Raw genomic sequence first — 19,240 nt, 5'->3', positions numbered from 1 at the left:
GTATTAAATAGTCTAGGGAGGTAATAGGTCCTTATGAAAGTTTAGTATCGCAACATCAAATCCGACCAAAGTTGAAGTACTTTTCAGACCCTTATCCCTTTATATTTCGTTTGTTTTGTTTTTATATTACATTTTTTCTAATAATTGGATTCTGCCAATTTATAAGTGTACTTCAGAAAGGAGAACCCCTTTAATTGAAACATTACTTTATAACAAATTATTAATAGAAATATTGTTGTTATGCACTGCTATGGGTTAAATATTAAGTTTTCTTCTTAACTTTCTTATTTGCTATGTTGCTCGGACTCTCTCAAAAATGATGTCAGACTCGTCGTGGATCCTTTATAAATTCGCTACTTTTGAGGATCCGACATGCACATGTTGGATACTTTTAAGAGTCCGAGTTGCTTAACTTATATGCATTCAGAGCTATACTAGTATGAAGTATCAGTCAACTATAGCGTAAATTTGATGCGATTCTAAAATGCTTTGTGACATATGCTCATAGAATGAATAATAAACATACATTTGTGTAAGAAAAGAACTCATGCTAGTTACTTATTTTAACAATTATATATGTAACATAGCCGTAGTCGTACTCAAGTATCCTTGCAATGGGAATCCACTTTTGAGATGGAGAGAATTCCGGGATGCTTATGCTCTTTTCAGGGTTAATCTGAGTTTTTTTTTTCTTTTGAATTTCGTGCAGAGCCATGGATAACAGTGTGCAAGAGAGGCTACTTGATTCACAAATAGAAAAAGTTGATGAAAACTTAAAAGAGAGGATCTACGACGAGACTAAGAAGATATGGAGAGTTGCATTACCCGGAATACTGTCAAGAGTAGCTTCATTTGGAAGTATAGTGGTCACACAATCATTCATCGGACACATTAGTGAATTAGATCTCGCTGCTTATGCACTTGTACAAACTCTCACTGTGCGATTCGTCAATGGTATACTGGTAAGTTTGCTCCTGTTATCTTTGTTAACATGTACCATGTTCGTCATATCTCATGTGCTTGTTCACGTTGTTGGTTGAAGAAGTAATGCACTACATTGTATGAATGCAAACATTGTAATATAATGTAGAGAAAGAGTAAGAGAAGCGTATGTGATGATTACGCAAACAATGTAAGGATTATCCGATGTGTTGAGACATAATATAATAATGTATGCTCTGTCTAACAGTTTTGTTTTTTAGATGAGATAGTCACATAATTCAAGATGATATTAGAGCCAGGAGAAGTCCTAGTTTTGAATATTCTCATGGCCACCCAAAAAGCAAAAGAACATTTCTCATGTATTTGGCCCAAGAAAAAAAATTAGGTCTATACATGATGGGGGCGTGTTGAGGCATGATATAATTAGGTGTGCTCTGTCTAATGGCTTAAGTTTTTAGACGATATGATCACACAATTCGAGAAGTTGGAGTCCATAGAGAATTCGAGACTTGTCATGTGCTAGTTTATTTAGTTAGTTTTTCCATTTGCTTAACTTTTGTGTTTATTTTGGTAGATTGGAATGTCAAGCGCCACTGAAACTCTTTGTGGGCAATCATATGGAGCAGGACAGTATCATATGATGGGAATCTACTTGCAAAGATCATGGATTGTTGGTTTGATTACATTGACAGTATTGCTTCCGTTTTTCGTCTTAGCCACTCCAATCTTTAAGCTACTCGGTGAGAATGGATCAATCGCGGATGCTGCTGGATACGTTTCCTACTGGTTCATTCCCTTCATCTACAACTTTGTATTTAGCTTGACGATCCAGATGTACCTTCAAGCACAACAAAAGAACATGATTATAGCATGGCTATCTGTAATACAATTTGTGATCCACATTCCGTTGTCTTGGCTACTGGTTATCCAGCTAAATTATGGAGTTCCTGGTGCCATGATAGCGTTGAGCATATCCTCCTGGTTCGTAGTAGTCGGGGAGTTTGTATACATCTTAGGAGGTTGGTGTCCTAACACATGGAATGGATTCTCCTTAGCAGCACTGAAAGATGTACTACCCGTCATGAAGCTCTCAATATCCTCTGGTGTCATGGTTTGGTAAAATCCTTTTCCTTAACATTTTCTTCTCAACCATGATTTTATCATCAGTCTCATCGAATTTGAACCCCACGAAACACGTTTTATAATCTGAATTAGCTTCATATCCGAGGGGTTAATCGATTCTTGCTTTTGGTTGTTTTCACAGCTTAGAGCTATGGTACAATGCTGTTCTAGTCCTGCTGGCAGGATATATGAAGAATGCAGAGGTTGCTATATCTGCCTTCTCTATTTGGTGAGTGCTTGCTTGCTTTTTTCTTTACGTCATTTTGTTTTTCGTACAATGAACATACTGATCAGTATAAGTAATTTTGCAGCCTCAATATCAATGGATGGGAGTTTATGATAAGTCTCGGCTTCCTTGGAGCTGCTTGGTACGCGACTCTTTCCCTATGAATCATCGACATCTCATTCCATCTAGTGTTGTATCCATTGCCAACTTAAGACTTTTTTTTCCTTCGTTGTTTCCTTGACAGTGTCCGGATTGCAAATGAACTCGGGAAAGGAGATGCTAAGGCTGTAAAATTCTCCATTAAAGTCTTAGTGAGCACTTCACTTATTATCGGACTGTTCTTCTGGGCTGTGTGCTTGATCTTTGGCAGAAATCTCGGATACTTATTCAGTGATGAGAAGGCGGTCACTGACAGCGTGGCTGACCTTTCTACTTTACTCGCTTTCTCGATTTTGCTCAATAGCATTTACCCTGTACTCTCAGGTAAGTGACAAGTTGAAAATTTTACTAAACATGTTCAAAATGTTATAGATAATGTACAATAGTCGAGGTGCCCGCAAGCTGACTCGAACACATGAAGTTGATTCTATGATCTTTTATTGTGTTTCATAGTTTTTCTTGACACTTGGGAGAATTTTGTGATCAGGTGTGGCTGTAGGAGCTGGTTTACAAAGCACAGTTGCAATTATAAATTTGTGTTGCTTCTATTTGATTGGAGTACCAATTGGAGCTTTGCTTGGATATGTAGCTCATCTTCAAGTGAAGGTAAAAATTTCACTTCAATGAAATATTCTCATAGACTTTCATATTGCACTAAAAAGCTACGTTGTTCGGACTCTCCAAAAATCTAGCCACACCCATCTCGGATCCTTAAAAAATGGGTTACTTTTGGAGGATCTGCCACGCACCTGTCTTATGATTCATTTATGTTCTTAATCCGTCCATTTGCCACCTCTGATACCTTCGTTTTGTTATTAGGGTATATGGATTGGAATGATATGTGGAATTGTTACTCAATCAGCTGCATTATGCTACATGACATGGAAAACAGATTGGGATGGAGAGGTAATATTAAAATTAATCAAAATTTTAAATACTATATGCTAAAAAATTTGGTGTATAATTAACTTATAAACATAATAATAATATGTATTTTTGAATGTTTAAAATTTATTTTGCAGGTATCAAAAGCCAAACAAAGACTTAATCGATGGTACTTGAAATCTTCTGAAGAGTCTAATCAAAATGATCAAGCTTAAGAATTTGTTGTCTTCAATTTTTTTCCCACTTTTTTCTTGCTATTCTTTCTTTTTTTGGTCATATATTTGGCTAAATTAGCTTACAATTTGAGCTTTGAATTTAATTTTAGTGGTATTTTTGGATTATGAGCTCTAAATTTCACCTCTAGTAGATGATTTTGTGATCCTTCAAATTATTTTAGTGGAGTTTATAAATTATACTCCCTTTGGTTGAATTCACAGGCCAATAGTCTATCAGAAACAATCATTTGCATACATCTTATCTTTTTTAGATTACATTTGTGGAAGTATGCTAGACGTGTCATTGGTTGAATTTCTAAGCTATTTTAAATTTTTTTTTGAGTAAGACTCGATATTTTTATCTTCTATTATGATAGTATGACTCATCCATATTAATGTTGATTGTTGAGCTCCATGCTATATTGTTCAAACTTCAAAAGTCCAACCGTCCACATTGGTTGAGAGAGAAAAATATTATCTTTATACATAATGTCGAACAATCTTTGCCTCATGAACTAAACATTTGAAGATTGAATTAAACCTAATGTCCATTTTTATGTATTAAAGACCAAACAAAAACCACATCTGTTGCAAGATTACAAAATGGACTAGATCTACTTCACACTCTTTAACTTTGATACGCGAGATGATATAAGCGAGGAGTATAAATGGTAGGATAAAATAATCTCAGTATTAGCTAATACCTCAAATCGATAAAATTTGGGATTATCTTTATCACACGTACCAAACGACCATTTATATTCCTGCATTTGGAGACACACCTATGGTCCAGCCAACATAATGCACTTGGTTTTTTATTTCCAAGAAAGAGAATCTTAACATGGTTTACATCATATACAGTGAGGGTTACAAAGGTGTAAAATTAGAAGAAAAAAAAAAACTAACATGTTGGAGCAAACAAAGGCTAAATTATCTCCTCAACAGATTATAGGCAGGTAAATCTTTTACACTGGAAGTATCTTCAAGAGCGAGCTCACGCTCTAGTTGCACTCTCGTGGCCTTCAAAACCTCCTACGAAAAGGAAAGTGAAAGGAGAATATGTGTTGGTAGAGGTAAATATATGAAAAGAATCCAATGGAATAGTTTAGTGTTACCAACATTAAATTCCATATATGATGCTCGTTTTGCTAGCCATTGTGCATCGAGCATTTCAAAGGCAATGCAAAAGATGTTGTCAAATGCCATGTCATCTTCGCTGAGTAATTCTAGAAAGCGGACACCTGCAAGGGTGCTAGGTGTCCCTGCCACTCAAAAAAGAGGACAACGACTTATCAATAGAATCTTTACTTACTCATCAAAAGGGAACATGCAAGAACTTGTTACATAAGAAGAGGAAAGTAAAAGGTGGAAGAATTTCCTAACATTCATGCAGAGAGATCGAGAACAGAGATGATACACGAGACGTTGAGACCAACTTATTGTTCCTATGTCATTAGAAAGAATGATGATACTAGGGAATATAATTACACATTAGATTTTCAGAATAACCAGTTCAGGACGATTTAATCACAACATTTGATTTATTTGGAAGGATGTATTGGAAGCTGTTGAATGTTTAAATATTCACCATATATTTCTCAGCCAAAAACATGAAAGACACTAACTTCTAACTGAACTTTCCGTACCTGATTGAAGATCAAACATTTGGACCAACATAAACGATATATTGATGCCAGCTACAGCAAATGGATACTCCCACTCAGATCTGTTTCCGTTTCTTTTGTGCAACAAGTTCCGGAAAGATTCCTGTAATAGAGCAGGCGATGAGGGAAACACTATTAATGAAAAACTTACTTCCCTGCTCTACCAGACACGAGAACATTGGTCTCAAGAGAACTCAATTATGCTTTTCTAAAAAGCTATATATATCAAGCTCCATGAAACACAAAAACAATCGCCCAAATATCAAATATATTGCTCGGCTGGCATCCACCCAGTCCATGCTGGAGCACTGTTACAGTTGACGGCAAATACAAGACGATTTTCTTATGGCAAGGGTATGAATGGCTCAAATTATAACAGTAGGATAAAACTAAGTTCCGCACAATAGAGGGGTAAATTCCCAATACAATAACAATCATCTAGTTAATTTGTACCAGATAGGCTTCAAAGCATATAAGGGTGGAGGAAGGTAAATAATATGATGTACAAACCGGGTATGTCTTGGCAAAGAAGATAAGGTTCTCCAATGATATGAATCCTCCACCCCTGGACATTTACACTCATAATTTTAGTATAAGAACGACAGCAAAACAAAAATGTGAATCAAATATACACTTCCTCATATACCTGAAGTCTGTTGAAGGGTCAGATCCTTGCCAACCCATTTCTTTCCAAAGCTCAGATTTAAGAGATGGGAGCTGCCTATCGGGATAAGATAACCTCCATAGTTGCCTAAGAGCATCCTGGCACCAAATTTGGATTTTTAGTTCTTCACAAACATATAAAACAACGAGGCACACATACAAGAGACTATTATCTTGCAAGACAAGTTTAAGAGACATAATTATCTCCTTCTCAAAAAGAAAAATTATATGTGATCAATTAAAGAATGCAGTTTGAAGCTCTCCTTTCTATTTTCTCATCACGAGTCCAAACTAAGGTTGCTTGATCTCAAGAAACCATAGTAAGTCATGATATCTTCTCATAACAAATCAACCATCTAAAGAGTGAAGCTCTAAAAGACTAGTATGGAAACCTTAAATAACTTTGAAACAAGGAGCTTTCAGACTAATAAACTTGAACCGTCCATTGATTAGAACCATACAGCATTAACTACACAAGTCAATATCTCATTCCTATAATTGCTGCAAACTCTTCCAGTGCTAAAGAAAACCAAAAAAAATAAACATTTAACAAAAACACGGGGTAAAGTTTACATACTTGATGATCCGAGGAAGAACCATCAAAAGGGATCGCTAGCCTTTGCTTGAGATGTTTGAGCCTTGCTTCCTGCAATCAAATGTCAACGAATTCAATGACAGGAATGACTAAAATTATGTATCAATAGATGAAACACAATTAGGCTGTAAGGGAGATCGGTGGATGAGTTTAATGGATTTGATTCTTTTCAGATGGGGATATAAGTGATGGACATGACAATACAAACACAAATAAAATACCACAAGGTAAACCACAAAATTTTCATGTGTCAAACCCCTGCAGACTCCAACAAAAAGAATGGATTTGAAAAGCTCTAGGCAACATTTTAGCAGAGATAGTTAATATCATGTATCTGCAAATGAAAGGCAATCAAAGTTCAGACATTTTGCTCTTCAATCCTCATGTATTACCTGTAAAGGGCTAAGTAAAGGAGGTAAAAGATTTCCTGTTGATCCAGATTGAGTTGAGGCAAAAGGAAAAATCCGGCCAAGAAGTGACCCAGACACAAAGACAATATTTGCTGCAAGATCAAAGGATAATGGATCAGAAAATTTGAAGTCATTACAATTGTATATAACAGATTTGAGAAAGTTTGGGAAGTGCCTATAACAGATTTGAGAATCCTCATAGACATTCTTCCTTCTGAGGTTTAGTATATGGAGAAAGAACAAAGATGCTAAAACTTGAAGAAGGCTTTTCACCTAGCTTACGGCCTACCATCATTGCTCTCTTCCACCTCAAGGAACCTGCATATCCCCCTAAATTAGCCTGTTCTCCTTTTCTATTTCCCTAAGGTCCCCAAATCATTTCTTAACCTAGGATTTGTAACAACTAACAAGGTACCAAAAGTCACAAAAAGGTCTAATCCTCTACCTACTCTTACTGCTTGCTGCACCATTCGACTTCTTCAGTGTTTCTTCTCCTACTCTAACCTAACCTCTCACATGATGCTTTCTGTTCTACTCATTCAGCTTCGGTCGTTAATCCATAAGGGAAGAAAAATACACAATGTTGTGATGCCCTATCTTTTAAGTAGTTTGGTGTGTGTAAGTAATTGCATTGCATAGCATGCACATTGCACAAAGAGCATAATATCAAATTACAAGCAAACGAAAATCACACCGTAATTGCATTGAACAACATGCACAAAGAGCATAACATCAAAAGTACAGACAAACGAAATCACACCTAACCATTGTGCCCATTGAGAAATCAGATGAGAAAATAGCAGCGTCCAGTGCAGACGTTCCCGTCTTCGCCCTTCATCCAACACTTCTTCAAGCGTACTTACCTACAATTCAAAGAATTTCCATTTCATAATCTCATCCAAATCTTCTCTATCAAAGCACAAACTCCCAAAAGCACAAACTTTTAACAACATAACTCAAAATATCATCAACAAAAAGCCTCAAAAAGCAAAATAAATCCCAACCCATTTCACAATCCAATCCAATCCAAATCTTCTCTATCAAAGTACACAATCCAAAAAACACAACCTTTTAGCAACATAACTCAAAAGATCATCACCAAGAAGCCTAATAAAGCAAAACAAATTCCAACCCATTTCACAATCCAATCCAATTTTTCTCATTCTCAGCACAAAACCCCAAAAAAGGGAACTTTTAGCAATATGATTCAACACATTATCAACAGAAAAAACAGAAATTCACCTGATCACTGTCATCATATTTCTGGTACCCAAGTAAAGGCTCATTCAAACCATCATCAGAGCCCAAAGAATCAAAGTGCTCATTCTTTTTGCCACCAACATCCCCATGATGAAGCCTTCTCCTCAAAGTTGATGTCATGAGTATATATATTCAAGAACTCAAAACCCCACTTTGAATTCTTCAACTGAAACCCAAAAAAATGGAGAAAAATCCCAAATTCTTGATGTATGGGAAATTCAAAACCCCTAAAATTCAAGAAAACGACAAGAAAAACCACTTCTTTTGGACAATTTTGTTTCTTTTTTCTACAGTATATTTATATTAATTGCTATTTATTTTTTATTATTATATATATATTTATTATTTGTCTCTTTCTTAGGAATTAAGGGAGGAAATAGGTGATAAATATACGCCAATGAGAAAGCTTTAACAAGCTTGAACATTGGGTCAACTTTAATTTTAATAAATAATAATTAGTTTTTAAAAAAAAATAGGAGTAATAGTTTTATGATTATATTTAAAAATAATTTAGCTTTGAATTTTTTATTATTTTCTTTTCCTTAAGGGAGAATCAAGCAATGTAGATATCTTGAATTAAGCTTGACGATCTAGTTATAGATCGGAACTTGAAAGTAAATATATTGTAAACATAGTTTCTTTCTTCGTTTTTATTGGAAACTTCAATAAGAGATATAATTTTATTTTTCTTACTTGGTAAGCACTTGGCCATAGCCAAACTTCGATTGCATTTGCTTACAAGTTACAACTTCTAATCAACTTTTTTCACTCGAGAAATTCATATATTTTTGTTTTTCTCTATTTTTGTTTAAAAACAAATGTTGCAGTAATAATTTATAATCGTACAAATATTTAAAATCATAAAGTCAAATTTTTTATTTTCTTGCTTAATTTAGAACGCCTATCAAATATTACTACAAAAACTCTAATCATATAAACATCTAAAAATATAAATTTCATTATCCTATTTTTCAAGGCTCGAATAAGAAGATATTAATAGCACAATCAATTTGGAATAGACATAATATCACTTGTTACACTAACTCAATTACGATAATTTATCTAGATATTGGCACGAATTTTAAAAAATTCGTGCCAATACTAATTTGTCGACTTGTTTATACAATTCCATCAGGTAGGATATTTTTTTTTTTTGCGCCATTGCAGGGTTATTGAGAAAATATGGCCATTGCAAGCTTTAGTTTACCTTTTACATATCTTCAAAAGCCTTCTTCTTGTTCTTGCAGATGCAGCAGCAGCTCGTTTGAGAAGCCAATTTTTGCCCATTCTTCTAATGGTATAGCCAACAAAGCCCTGCAGGAAATTCGAAATTCTGGAGTTATTGCTTGCCTTCGAGCCCAAAAGTAACTCTTTTTGTACCATTTTTGTTTAGTTTTTTTTGATAATTAAAGCTAAGTAATGTGAAATCTGAACTGGGTTTACTCTGAAAAATAGGTAAAGTTTGATTTTAGTAATAAATTTGTGTTAATTCAACTAATTCTTGGTAGAGTTAGTTAGTTAGTTACCATAAGCTTGTTATATTTTATCTTTACAACTGCAGTATTTCTGTTATTTCAGCTACTTGGAATTTCAATTTTTAAGCTCCCATTAGTCCATACATGTTGAAGAAACTTGAAAATTCGAGTTTTTGAAGTTGTGATTTTTCAAATTCGACAAATTGTGTTTGGACATGCATTTTACTGCAAAAAAAATTGAACTTTTCTGAATGGAAGTCCCTAAAAAGCCAAAAACTGGTCTGAACCCGTTCTTTTGAAACCTTGAAATATTTGAAGATTGGATTTTTTAATTTTGATCAAATTTTATGGTCAAACAGATATTTGAAGATAAAATTTCAAAATGTAATCCCAAAATCTATGGGTAAATGCTAGCTTATTCTCTGTAAGTCTTTTTTATTGTAGAGTGATTACTTTTGTAAAGGGTATTTTTCTCTTTAAATTTATGGATAAAAAGTGTTTCTGAAAGAGTTTAGCTATGTAGTCAAGTAATGTAGACTATTTAGGGAAGGAGAGTTTTCCGCCATGCTATTATAGGGATTTAATTCTCATTTGCAGATGGTTGTTTGGATATAAGCAAAGTTTATCTCGGAAACAAATAGTACTTTTTAGCATCACATTTTCCACTCCATCTTTTGTGTCATTTCAAAATATCTTAAAAGACATGGAAATGTGAAGTTGCACCTTTCCATGTTGTTTAGTGCAGACCTGGCTAATCGAGCTGCACGTGCTGCATTGGATGGTGGAATTTCAGCTGTAAGTTTGAATCTATCTGATATACTTATCACCCCATCGTCCCAAGTTCATGGTCCACCTTTCTACCTTTTGAATGAATATTTTATTCAGAATATAAAGAGGTGTTTTGATAGTCTTTATCTTCTAACATTGCAGCTGGAAATTGTGGTGTCCACTCCAGATGTTTTTGAGGTACTGTGAGACATGCAGTTGCTTGCTCTTTCTCATGCTGGAAAGCAGTAAACATTTGGCTACTTATATGCTTCTTTTCCTTTATGCAGGTGTTAAGAGACCTAGTGCATGATTATCCAGCAAAAACTTTTGGTGTAAGTATTCACTACCTTCTTTTATTAATTCACACTATTTTTGATTCAAAGAAAAAGAAGGGAAGGGAAAGAAGAATAGGAACTTGTTGCGTTCCCTCTCTTATGGGGGAACTTCCCTTGTTGGGTGTCTACTGTAGCTGAAAGGAAGTAGAAGGCGTTCGTTGCCCTCATTTTTTATATCTAATTCTATTCTTTTTTGTTTGGGGGTGGGGAGGAAGCACACTTCCCGAAGGAGGGAAAGTATTCTTACACTTTCTTGGCTTTCCCTCTACCATATCCTCCCTTTATCGCCCCATCAAAGTGTGGCGTATATTCAGTCTTAACATCCTCAATTTGTCTACTTCTTGGTAGGTTTTCAGTTCATGTGTTTTATTGTATTCCAAAGTTTTTAAATTTTACCTTGGCTTAAGTGCAAACTTTAGTTTCTGTAGTAGTTATTCTTTGTTTGTGATTTGCAAGACATTCTTTCTCGAGGCATGATATTTGTCTGTGAATAAGCAGGTGTGCCAACAGTAAGGGCATGCGAAGCATAATAATACCGTAGTGTCAACATTGTGTATTGTGGACTATGTGTAAAACATAATAAGGACAGGCTACCAACTGTAATTGTAAACACATTTTCTCTATGTTTGCAGGTTGGAACAGTATTACAGGCTAAAGATGCCAAAGATTCTATTAAGTCTGGAGCTAAGTTTCTTATGAGTCCTGCAACAGTTATGGTATGTGCTAGTGTTTCAACCTTTTAGATCTTATGCCAAATCCATATGTCTATTTGATGTATATCTTATATAAAGATCAGTTCCTGTTACCTGTGAATGTCTTTAATGGATCTATATATATATATATGGGTTGTGAATGCCTAAATGGTAGTTGTATTTTGTGACCATGGTGACTGCTTTACTTGATTCTTGCATGTTTTTCCTTTTTCTCAGGATATTCTAGTTGGTGTCTCAGAGAGTGATGTTCTATATATACCTGGGGTAATGACCCCCACGGAGGTACTGGACTATCTTGCTCTTCATTTCATCTTGTGAGCTTAGAACAGAAAAAGATATCAGGATTTTGCCTCCAAGGACTTGGGAAAGGGCAGAGCCCCTGCCAAGTTCTGTGTTTTAGTGCCCGTTTATATCCCACAACTGGGGACACAGACTTATTTCTTGAATATCGACAAGATTTCTTCATGTCATGAAAATATTCAGATTATAACGGCAAAAGAGAGTAATGCAATTGTTTTATGATCCTGCAGATATTATCTGCTTTCAGTGCTGGTGCCAAGATTGTCAAGGTGAGTCATGACTATTTTTGATCTGTCCCTTGCTCTATGGTTTACCACTATAGCTTGCGGTGATCCTTTTTACAACTTCCTTTTTTTTTTATTTACATAGGTTTATCCCGTCTCTGCACTAGGCGGTGTTGGGTACATTTCAGCTCTTAAAAGGCCTTTTTCTCATATCCCTATGGTTGCATCACAAGGCATAACAATAGGTTGGTTATCTGAATAGAAATTTCTCGGTTATACACCCATGTTTTAATTGTTATCTTTTCTTTTAGATTGGTCATCATTCGATTTTAAAAAATTATCATCTCAGGGTCATTCCAAGAAGTTGCCTTTCATTTAGAAGATGAATTGAAATATCTACTTCATCAGTTGGCAGTAATAAAATTCGGGATGTTTATGCTAAAATTTGACCTTCAAACAAATTCTTATGGAGCATATGTTGATAGTTGAAACTTGAAATGAATAATGCAATATGGCCGGTGCCTTTGACTCTTCTTCCACCAGTATCTTGATATTTACTTATGGAGAATCTGTTGTTTCTCTAATCCGTCATATCTCTCTTGCATATCTTACTTTTGTGAGAAATGATGGATACCTGTGCTTTAGTACAGATTTGATTGGGCAATACATTGGTCAGGGAGCATCAGCAGTTGTTCTATCCGATGCCATATTTGACAAAGAGGCAATGAGTCAACAGAATTTCGATAAAATATATCAACTTGCAAGCCATGCAGCTTTGCAGGGTAAACAAGCTGTTGAAAGGTCAGAATGTTAGGTGCAGATGCATCTTTCGATTTGTTAAAACCTCATGGAACTGCAGGGGTTTATGAGAAACGAGAAATCAGATTAAGCCATCCGTCATCCTGCTTGAAGTTTGGTAAGCAATCATGTGCTTTTAACATTTAAAGTGACTTTCTATATTTGCACTGAGTTTGTCCCGTGTTAAGTTATGTCTATTATCTTGCTTGTACGTTTCTTGAAAGATGAAGACCATGTAAATGTCCCTCAAATGTAAAGAATAGACGCCAAGGTTCACAATCGAATATCTCCACATCAAGTGATCAAAAATACACTTTCGTAACACTCAAATATGGAGCCAGACACCCTATACCTTTCATTTGAATGCTGCATCTCGCGTGTCTAAATTTCATTCTTAGTATAACCTTGACTTGTTGTCGTGCAGGAAAAATTAACTGTGCTGGTTTCGGTAGGGAGAGTTTTACACCCTTAGTGAGCCTCAGAGTGAATCTAGATTAGTCGAAGCAGTGGCCTTTGGATATCAGATGGTTAAACCGAAAACAAAAGCTGTGTTGGTTAGTTCGTCCGTCTCCGATTTACAGTCAGTTGCAACATGTTGTGTGTATGTCGCAAAGGGTGCAGACATGCCAGATTACAAGCAATTGCAGGTTGCTAAATCAGTTGTTTTTCCACAACTTCATTGTTGTTTTTGTTTCACTATCCTATAATGTTGACGCATTCATGTTGAATTCTCGAAAAATAATACATATTTTTAAAGAATCTGACAAGTACCTGTCAAATTTTTTAAAGAGTACGAATAACATAGCTTGTAATACCTTGTGATATTTGGAGATTAAAATTTAATAACATTGTGAAGGTTAGAGATGGCAAATGCTTATTACATTAGATGTTTACCCCAAATCATGTTAATTTAACCATAATTAATTGGTGTTTGAGTTGATAATTAATATATTTGACGATTAAACTCTTTTATACTCTATACAGTACTTTCTTTGACTATATTAGATATGGAACCACAACACTAATTAACATCATATTAGTTTAAACAAAATCAGAATCAAAATAATCAAAGCGTTATACGAAAATTAATAATTGCACACAATAAATCAGACAATAACGAAAACAGTATAAAATATGAGTTGGTCAATTGACCTACATATAAAAAAGAAAAAAATCTGGTAAAATCGTAACGAAACTCTCAATTATAGTGCAGCAGCTTCACTATCAAAGAGTTGACATATGGAAGAAGAGACGCGGAGCCAATAAGAAGAGTGATGTGGTTAACAATCAAAACACCTGTATGACGACTCTCCCAAGATTTCATGTAACAAATTTCTTCCAGGAATGGAAGCATAGCAGGAATACCTAATGTAGATGCAACGATGCTAAAAATTCGAGCAGTCATGTTCCTCACATCTTCATTAGAGTTGTCAATATTGTCCAGCATTACATAAATCATACTAGCTATACCAACTTCTTCACTAAGATCAGATATGATTTCTCTACCCTTAATACGAACATTGTTATCTTCATCAATTAACAGAGGTTCAGTCAAAACGAGAATTTTTTTTCACAAATCTGTTTTTGTTTGGCTCTCTAAACAAATTCAGAATACCAATAGTCTTCTTCATCGAAATCAACCACTCTTCCATCTTCTTCGTCTAATTGATCTTCTCAAATTAACTTTTACAAGGCAAAAAATCTAAAACCTAAACAGAGTCGGATTCACATTTACTTTTATTGCTTAATTTATTAGTACTATCATAGAAGTAATTTAAATCCCATTTAGGATTTGTTAATTTATTACCGCCATAAAAGTAATTTAAATCCTATTCGGTGTAGGATAATATTTTTGTTAATTTATTACCATAAAACTAATTTGAATCTCATTCTATTTAGGATAGATTTGTATATATATTGAGGGTGACTTTTTGTTCTTTTCATCTGATCAAAAATCAATTTCCAAAATACTCAGTAGATAAAATGGAGCAACAATTAGCTTCGGAGAGGAAGATGATAGCTACTCTGAATTTGTTTCCAGAGTCGGAGAAAAAGAAAATTGTGAACAAAATTCTTGTTTTGTCTGAACCTCTGTTAACTAATGAGGACTAACAATGTTCGTATTGTGGGTACAGAAATCATATTTGATCTTAGCAAAGCTGCTGGTATTGATACTATGATTCATGTAATGCGTCTCAATATTGACAGTTCTAATGAATATATCAGGAATGCAACTGCTTGATCTTTTAGCATCGTTGCATCTGCATTAGGTATTCCTGCCATGCTTCCATTCCTCGAATAAGTTTGTTTTAACATGGAATCATGGGAGGCTCGTCATACAGGTGTTATGATTGTTTACCACATCATTGTTCTTATTGGTTCCGCGTCTCTTCTTCCATATTTGAGTTTTTTGATGGAAATTATTGAACCTCGTCTTAAAGATGACAATCAGAAAGTCAGGGACATTACGATTGTTACCATGGATGGTCTTGCTAAAGCTGCTACACTATGGTATTGAGAGTTTCGTTACGATTTTGCCTGATTTTCTAAGAGGAATAGTTTGAAAGACGTTTTTATTTCTCATACATAACACAATAGTATATACAATATAGTTGTCGAACTTATAAAGTTTTTAATTTTTCATATGTAAGTCAATTGACCAACTTATAAAGTTTTCATTATCGTCTGATTTCTTGCTGATTATTTCGATCCCAACAAAAAATCATTTGTACATAACTTACAAAAATTTCTGTATCCATGAAATAGAAGGTTAATTACAACCACCATCCTAGAATAATATGTCTATTATTGAACTGGAGATTAACTATTTAAAGGCAAAACTACTATCTATGCATTATAAAATTATAATTCATAAATATTAGTGTATGACTTCATAATATTATCAAAGAGGTATGGTGGGACAACGTCACTAATCAAGATGAATTTAAAATTTGAAATTTATAATTTGAGAGACCAAAAGCATTTGAATTGGTGTTGAGGGGCATTTTGGGTCTTTCTCTGTTTTAAAAATACCCTCCACAAATCAATGGAAAGGATGCGGAAAAAGATAACTGTGTCTTAACCATGCTAATGCATCCATTATAAACGCTTGCAATGGTTTGCCATATACTTCCTTTGTCCCAAAACAAGTTTTACCTTAGTAAATATCACGTCCACTAAGAAATCAATAAATACAATGTATCACTATTTAATTAATGTCTCTTGAAAAATGCATAAGGGGTATAATTGAAAAAACATACTAATTTTATTTAGAATTCACATATTTGAGGTAAATTATCTGAAATGTGTCACATAGATTGGAAGAGTCAAGTTATTTCAATGGCGGAGCCAGAGATCCCTTCCGAATTTCCCTATCGTGGGAGAAAACGGCAGGCAGGAGAAGAAGAAGAGGAGAATATGAATAAAGATGATGATTCTGACGATAGCGATTATTCTATAGGTTACGATTCCGATGATCCCATTTTTGAAATTCTGGAAGGTAAAGCAGATCGCAAGATCTGGACGCAGTATTACAGGGAGTGGGATGAGAGCGAGGTAACTTACTCATTGTTTGGTACGCGGGATGAGATAATTTCAATTCACTTCATTCATCATTAGATCGTATTGTAATTGAGGTTACTTTTTGGTGCAACAGGGTTTTGATATCTCTGTCTTTCCGGGTACCTCTTTTATGGCTGGAATTGCACAACAATACGATCACCTGACGAGTCCAAAGGTAAAACAGGAATACACTGAGCTGTGCAAATTGGCAATTAAGAAATTCAATTCAGAGAATGTAAGTGTTTGCCTTGCTCTTTTTGTTTGAAATGGTTAAATATCGAAGCTAATATAGATTGTGTGATTATCTTCTATTTAGGATAAAATGTATGCTTTCGAAGAAATTGTAACAGTAAATGCATCGTTTGCTGCTGGGACGTGGTATTATTTCACCTTTAAAGCCCGTGATGCTACTGTTGATGTTGATGATGCTGATGCAATAAAAACTTTTCAAGCATTGGTGTGGCATGGAATCGATGAAATCATTGATGTGGATTTTTGCAGGCTTAAGAAATTTTTAACTAATGAAGGTAAACTCTCTACTCTGTTGATCATAATTCGTAACAGACTTTATTCAATAGGATGTTTGTGAAAGACTTTCTCATTATATTATATTGTAAATACACGTTATATTTATACATATAGATCAGGTAAGAGTCCTAGTCTAAGTCATGTAGTGAGAATAACAATCCTATGCAAACTAAGCCACAAGTAAGTTATCCTTCGTCATTCCCCCTCAAGTTGAGCAGGGGTCTGGACCACCATCAACTTGGATTTCAACTCAAGAAACCGTGACTTGGACAATGGCTTCGTTAATAAATCTGCAACTTGATCATGAGAACTGACATACCGCACCGAAAGAGTCTTAGCACGAACATTCTCTCGAACAAAATGAAAATCAATCTCCATGTGCTTCGTACGAGAATGGAAAATGGGATTGGCTGTTAAGTATGTAGCACTCAAATTGTCACACCATAGAACAGGAGTAGAAGACGTAAAACAGCCAATTTCCCAAAGCAAAAACTCCACCCATGTGATTTCTGAAGTTGCGGCAGCTAGTGCTCTATACTCTGCCTCAGTGCTTGATCGAGATACCGCCTTTTGCTTCCGTGATGACCATGATATCAAATGGTTACCCAAGTATATAGCAAAACCAGTGGTGGACTTCCTGTCATCCACATCTCCCCCCCAATCAGAATCTGTATAGCCATGAAGTAATGTAGTAGATCGTCGTGAAAAGAACAACCCATGAGCTAATGAACCTTTGATATATCTCAATATACGTTTCACTGCCACCCAATGAATATCCATAGGACAATGCATGAATTGAGAAACCTTATTCACTGCATACGCCAAATCCGGACGCGTGAAAGTTAAGTACTGCAGCCCACCAACTATGCTACGATACAATGTCGGATCATTGAATGGAACACCACTAGATGATGAAAGTTTAGAAGATGGGCAAATGGGAGTGTTAACAGGGCTGCAAGACTCCATCTGGACACGTCGAAGGAGCTCCTCAACATATTTCCTTTGAGATAAAAATAAACCTTTATTGGTCCTAGATGCTGCAATACCCAAAAAAAAAAAGTCCCTAAATCAAAAACTGCGAATTGGGATTGGAGCTGCGTAATCAAAGACTTAATACGAGCAGTGTTATTACCAAGTACCAAAATATCATCCACATATATTAGACAAAAAAGTTTATCAGATGGAGTAGACATATAGAACAAAGAACTATCTGTCTTAGAACCCGAGAATCCTAGTGAAGTGAGAGCATCAGTGAGTCGCTTGTTCCACATACGAGGAGCCTGTTTAAGACCATACAAGGATCGTTTGAGAAGACACACATGATCTGCACGAGAGGAATCTACGAAACCAGGAGGTTGAGACATGTAAACAACTTCATCCAAGTTACCATGAAGAAAAGCATTGGAGATGTCTAACTGTGTGATATGCCAATCATTAGTCACAGCCAAGGATAGTAACAACCGAATTGTGGATGGCTTAACTACAGGACTGAAAGTATCCACAAAATCAATCCCAGGTCGTTGGTGATACCCTTTGGCGACAAGTCGTGCCTTGTAACGATCTAAAGAACCATCGGCCTTCAATTTTGTCTTAAACACCCATCGACAACCAATGATATTTTGAGTTGGGGAGGAAGGAACAAGCTGCCAGGTTCCATTGCGTATTAACGCATTGTATTCTTCATCCATAGCATGACGCCAATGCTCATGCTTAACAGCTTGAGAATAGCAAGAAGGTTCCTCAAAGGTCGAAGTAATAGCAGACATGGAGAATGGCTGCTTAGGCTTCAGTGAACCAGTTTGAGCCCGAGTGACCATACGCCGAGCAGGTGGTGAATTTGGCAACTCAGGTTGTGGTGACATAGGTGTTACCATCGAACTTGGAGGCTGAACAACTACATCTGGTAGCTGTGAGGGCTGGAATACAGATAACTCAGTTATTGGTAAGGTGAGGGACTGATCTGGTCGAGATTTATTTGGTAAAGAAGTCACGGAAGGGTTAGAAGGAAAATTACTTGCAGATGGAGGTAGTGTTGGAGAAAGAGGAATTTGCAGCGTGAGAGGATCTGTTGGAGGATTGGTTGATTTCATGTGCACCAACGCATCCTGCGAAAAAAATGGAAACACAGATTCATCAAAAACTACATGACGTGAGACAAAAAATTTTGAGGAAAGAGGATCAAAGAATTTATATCCTTTATGAATTTTACTATATCCCAAGAACACACACGGTTTGGATCGAGGTGATAATTTGTCCTTGGTGTAGGGACGAAGCCAAGGGAAACACATACAACCAAAAACACGCAACAGAGAATAGTCTGGATCCTTTTGAAAAAGTGCATGAAATGGTGATCGATTTTTCAACCGTGGTGTGGGTAATCTATTAATAGTATATACA

The 19,240-nt window shown here is 35.6% G+C and overlaps 4 protein-coding genes across 8 annotated transcripts in view; 3 read left to right on the top strand and 1 right to left on the bottom strand.

Annotated features, from left to right (window-relative positions):
• LOC102604329 (protein DETOXIFICATION 24) overlaps positions 1-3,768 on the top strand; it is a 6,409-nt gene extending 2,641 nt beyond the window's left edge. For both annotated transcript variants that reach the window (XM_006339162.2, XM_006339161.2), the window contains exons 2-9: positions 710-962; positions 1,517-2,058; positions 2,207-2,293; positions 2,376-2,432; positions 2,535-2,773; positions 2,937-3,055; positions 3,269-3,355; positions 3,472-3,768. In XM_006339162.2, coding sequence (XP_006339224.1) covers positions 714-962; positions 1,517-2,058; positions 2,207-2,293; positions 2,376-2,432; positions 2,535-2,773; positions 2,937-3,055; positions 3,269-3,355; positions 3,472-3,549 — 1,458 coding nt within the window. In that variant the 5' untranslated portion in view covers positions 710-713 and the 3' untranslated portion in view covers positions 3,550-3,768. The remainder of the gene's footprint in view (positions 1-709; positions 963-1,516; positions 2,059-2,206; positions 2,294-2,375; positions 2,433-2,534; positions 2,774-2,936; positions 3,056-3,268; positions 3,356-3,471) is intronic.
• A 566-nt stretch (positions 3,769-4,334) lies between these two features.
• On the bottom strand, positions 4,335-8,426 carry LOC102603992 (ELMO domain-containing protein A). The gene is made up of 9 exons (XM_006339160.2): positions 8,124-8,426; positions 7,642-7,744; positions 6,864-6,973; positions 6,454-6,522; positions 5,860-5,975; positions 5,724-5,778; positions 5,196-5,316; positions 4,669-4,811; positions 4,335-4,581 (listed from the first exon to the last, which is right to left on the bottom strand). Exons 1-9 carry the CDS (start codon positions 8,259-8,261, stop codon positions 4,480-4,482), a joined length of 957 nt encoding a protein of 318 aa, XP_006339222.1. The 5' UTR covers positions 8,262-8,426; the 3' UTR covers positions 4,335-4,479.
• Positions 8,427-9,266: 840 nt separating this feature from the next.
• On the top strand, positions 9,267-13,518 carry LOC102603320 (KHG/KDPG aldolase-like). Of its 4 annotated transcripts, XR_366621.2 has the most exons (10): positions 9,269-9,505; positions 10,357-10,411; positions 10,547-10,582; positions 10,672-10,716; positions 11,352-11,435; positions 11,649-11,714; positions 11,963-12,001; positions 12,102-12,201; positions 12,607-12,872; positions 13,179-13,518. XR_366621.2 is itself a non-coding variant. In XM_015310149.1 (9 exons), the coding sequence occupies exons 1-9, from the start codon at positions 9,324-9,326 to the stop codon at positions 12,443-12,445; spliced, it is 747 nt and encodes a 248-aa protein (XP_015165635.1). In that variant the 5' UTR covers positions 9,267-9,323; the 3' UTR covers positions 12,446-12,595. The 4 variants fall into 4 exon arrangements, 3 of the variants coding, with proteins under 3 accessions (XP_015165635.1, XP_006339221.1, XP_006339220.1); XM_015310149.1 differs by lacking the exons at positions 12,607-12,872; positions 13,179-13,518 and adding an exon at positions 12,306-12,595 and having other exon boundaries at positions 9,267-9,505; XM_006339159.2 differs by lacking the exon at positions 13,179-13,518 and having other exon boundaries at positions 9,268-9,505; positions 12,602-12,685.
• A 2,516-nt stretch (positions 13,519-16,034) lies between these two features.
• LOC102602983 (probable FKBP-type peptidyl-prolyl cis-trans isomerase) overlaps positions 16,035-19,240 on the top strand; it is a 6,720-nt gene continuing 3,514 nt past the window's right edge. Inside the window, exons 1-3 of the mRNA XM_006339157.2 lie at positions 16,035-16,309; positions 16,410-16,550; positions 16,632-16,842. Of these exons, the coding sequence (XP_006339219.1) occupies positions 16,058-16,309; positions 16,410-16,550; positions 16,632-16,842 (604 nt within the window). The 5' untranslated portion in view covers positions 16,035-16,057. The remainder of the gene's footprint in view (positions 16,310-16,409; positions 16,551-16,631; positions 16,843-19,240) is intronic.

Source organism: Solanum tuberosum, unplaced genomic scaffold, assembly GCF_000226075.1.
Source record: "Solanum tuberosum cultivar DM 1-3 516 R44 unplaced genomic scaffold, SolTub_3.0 scf00008, whole genome shotgun sequence".
Classification (NCBI taxonomy): Eukaryota; Viridiplantae; Streptophyta; class Magnoliopsida; order Solanales; family Solanaceae; genus Solanum; species Solanum tuberosum.
Note: the sequence above shows the minus strand (reverse complement) of the source record. Positions and strands in the feature narration are given on the sequence as shown.

Excerpts from the sequence above, each read along its gene's own strand:
- LOC102603992 (XM_006339160.2), bottom strand. The coding sequence starts at position 8,261 with ATGACATCAACTTTGAGGAGAAGGCTTCATCATGGGGATGTTGGTGGC. Across the intron at positions 5,317-5,723 it reads TCTTTGCCAAGACATACCCG|GAATCTTTCCGGAACTTGTT; the intron begins GTTTGTACATCA and ends GCTCTATTACAG. Across the intron at positions 4,582-4,668 it reads CATCATATATGGAATTTAAT|GAGGTTTTGAAGGCCACGAG; the intron begins GTTGGTAACACT and ends TCCTTTTCGTAG.
- LOC102603320 (XM_006339158.2), top strand. The coding sequence starts at position 9,324 with ATGGCCATTGCAAGCTTTAGTTTACCTTTTACATATCTTCAAAAGCCT. Across the intron at positions 9,506-10,356 it reads GCTTGCCTTCGAGCCCAAAA|TGCAGACCTGGCTAATCGAG; the intron begins GTAACTCTTTTT and ends CATGTTGTTTAG. Across the intron at positions 12,202-12,606 it reads ATCACAAGGCATAACAATAG|ATTTGATTGGGCAATACATT; the intron begins GTTGGTTATCTG and ends GCTTTAGTACAG.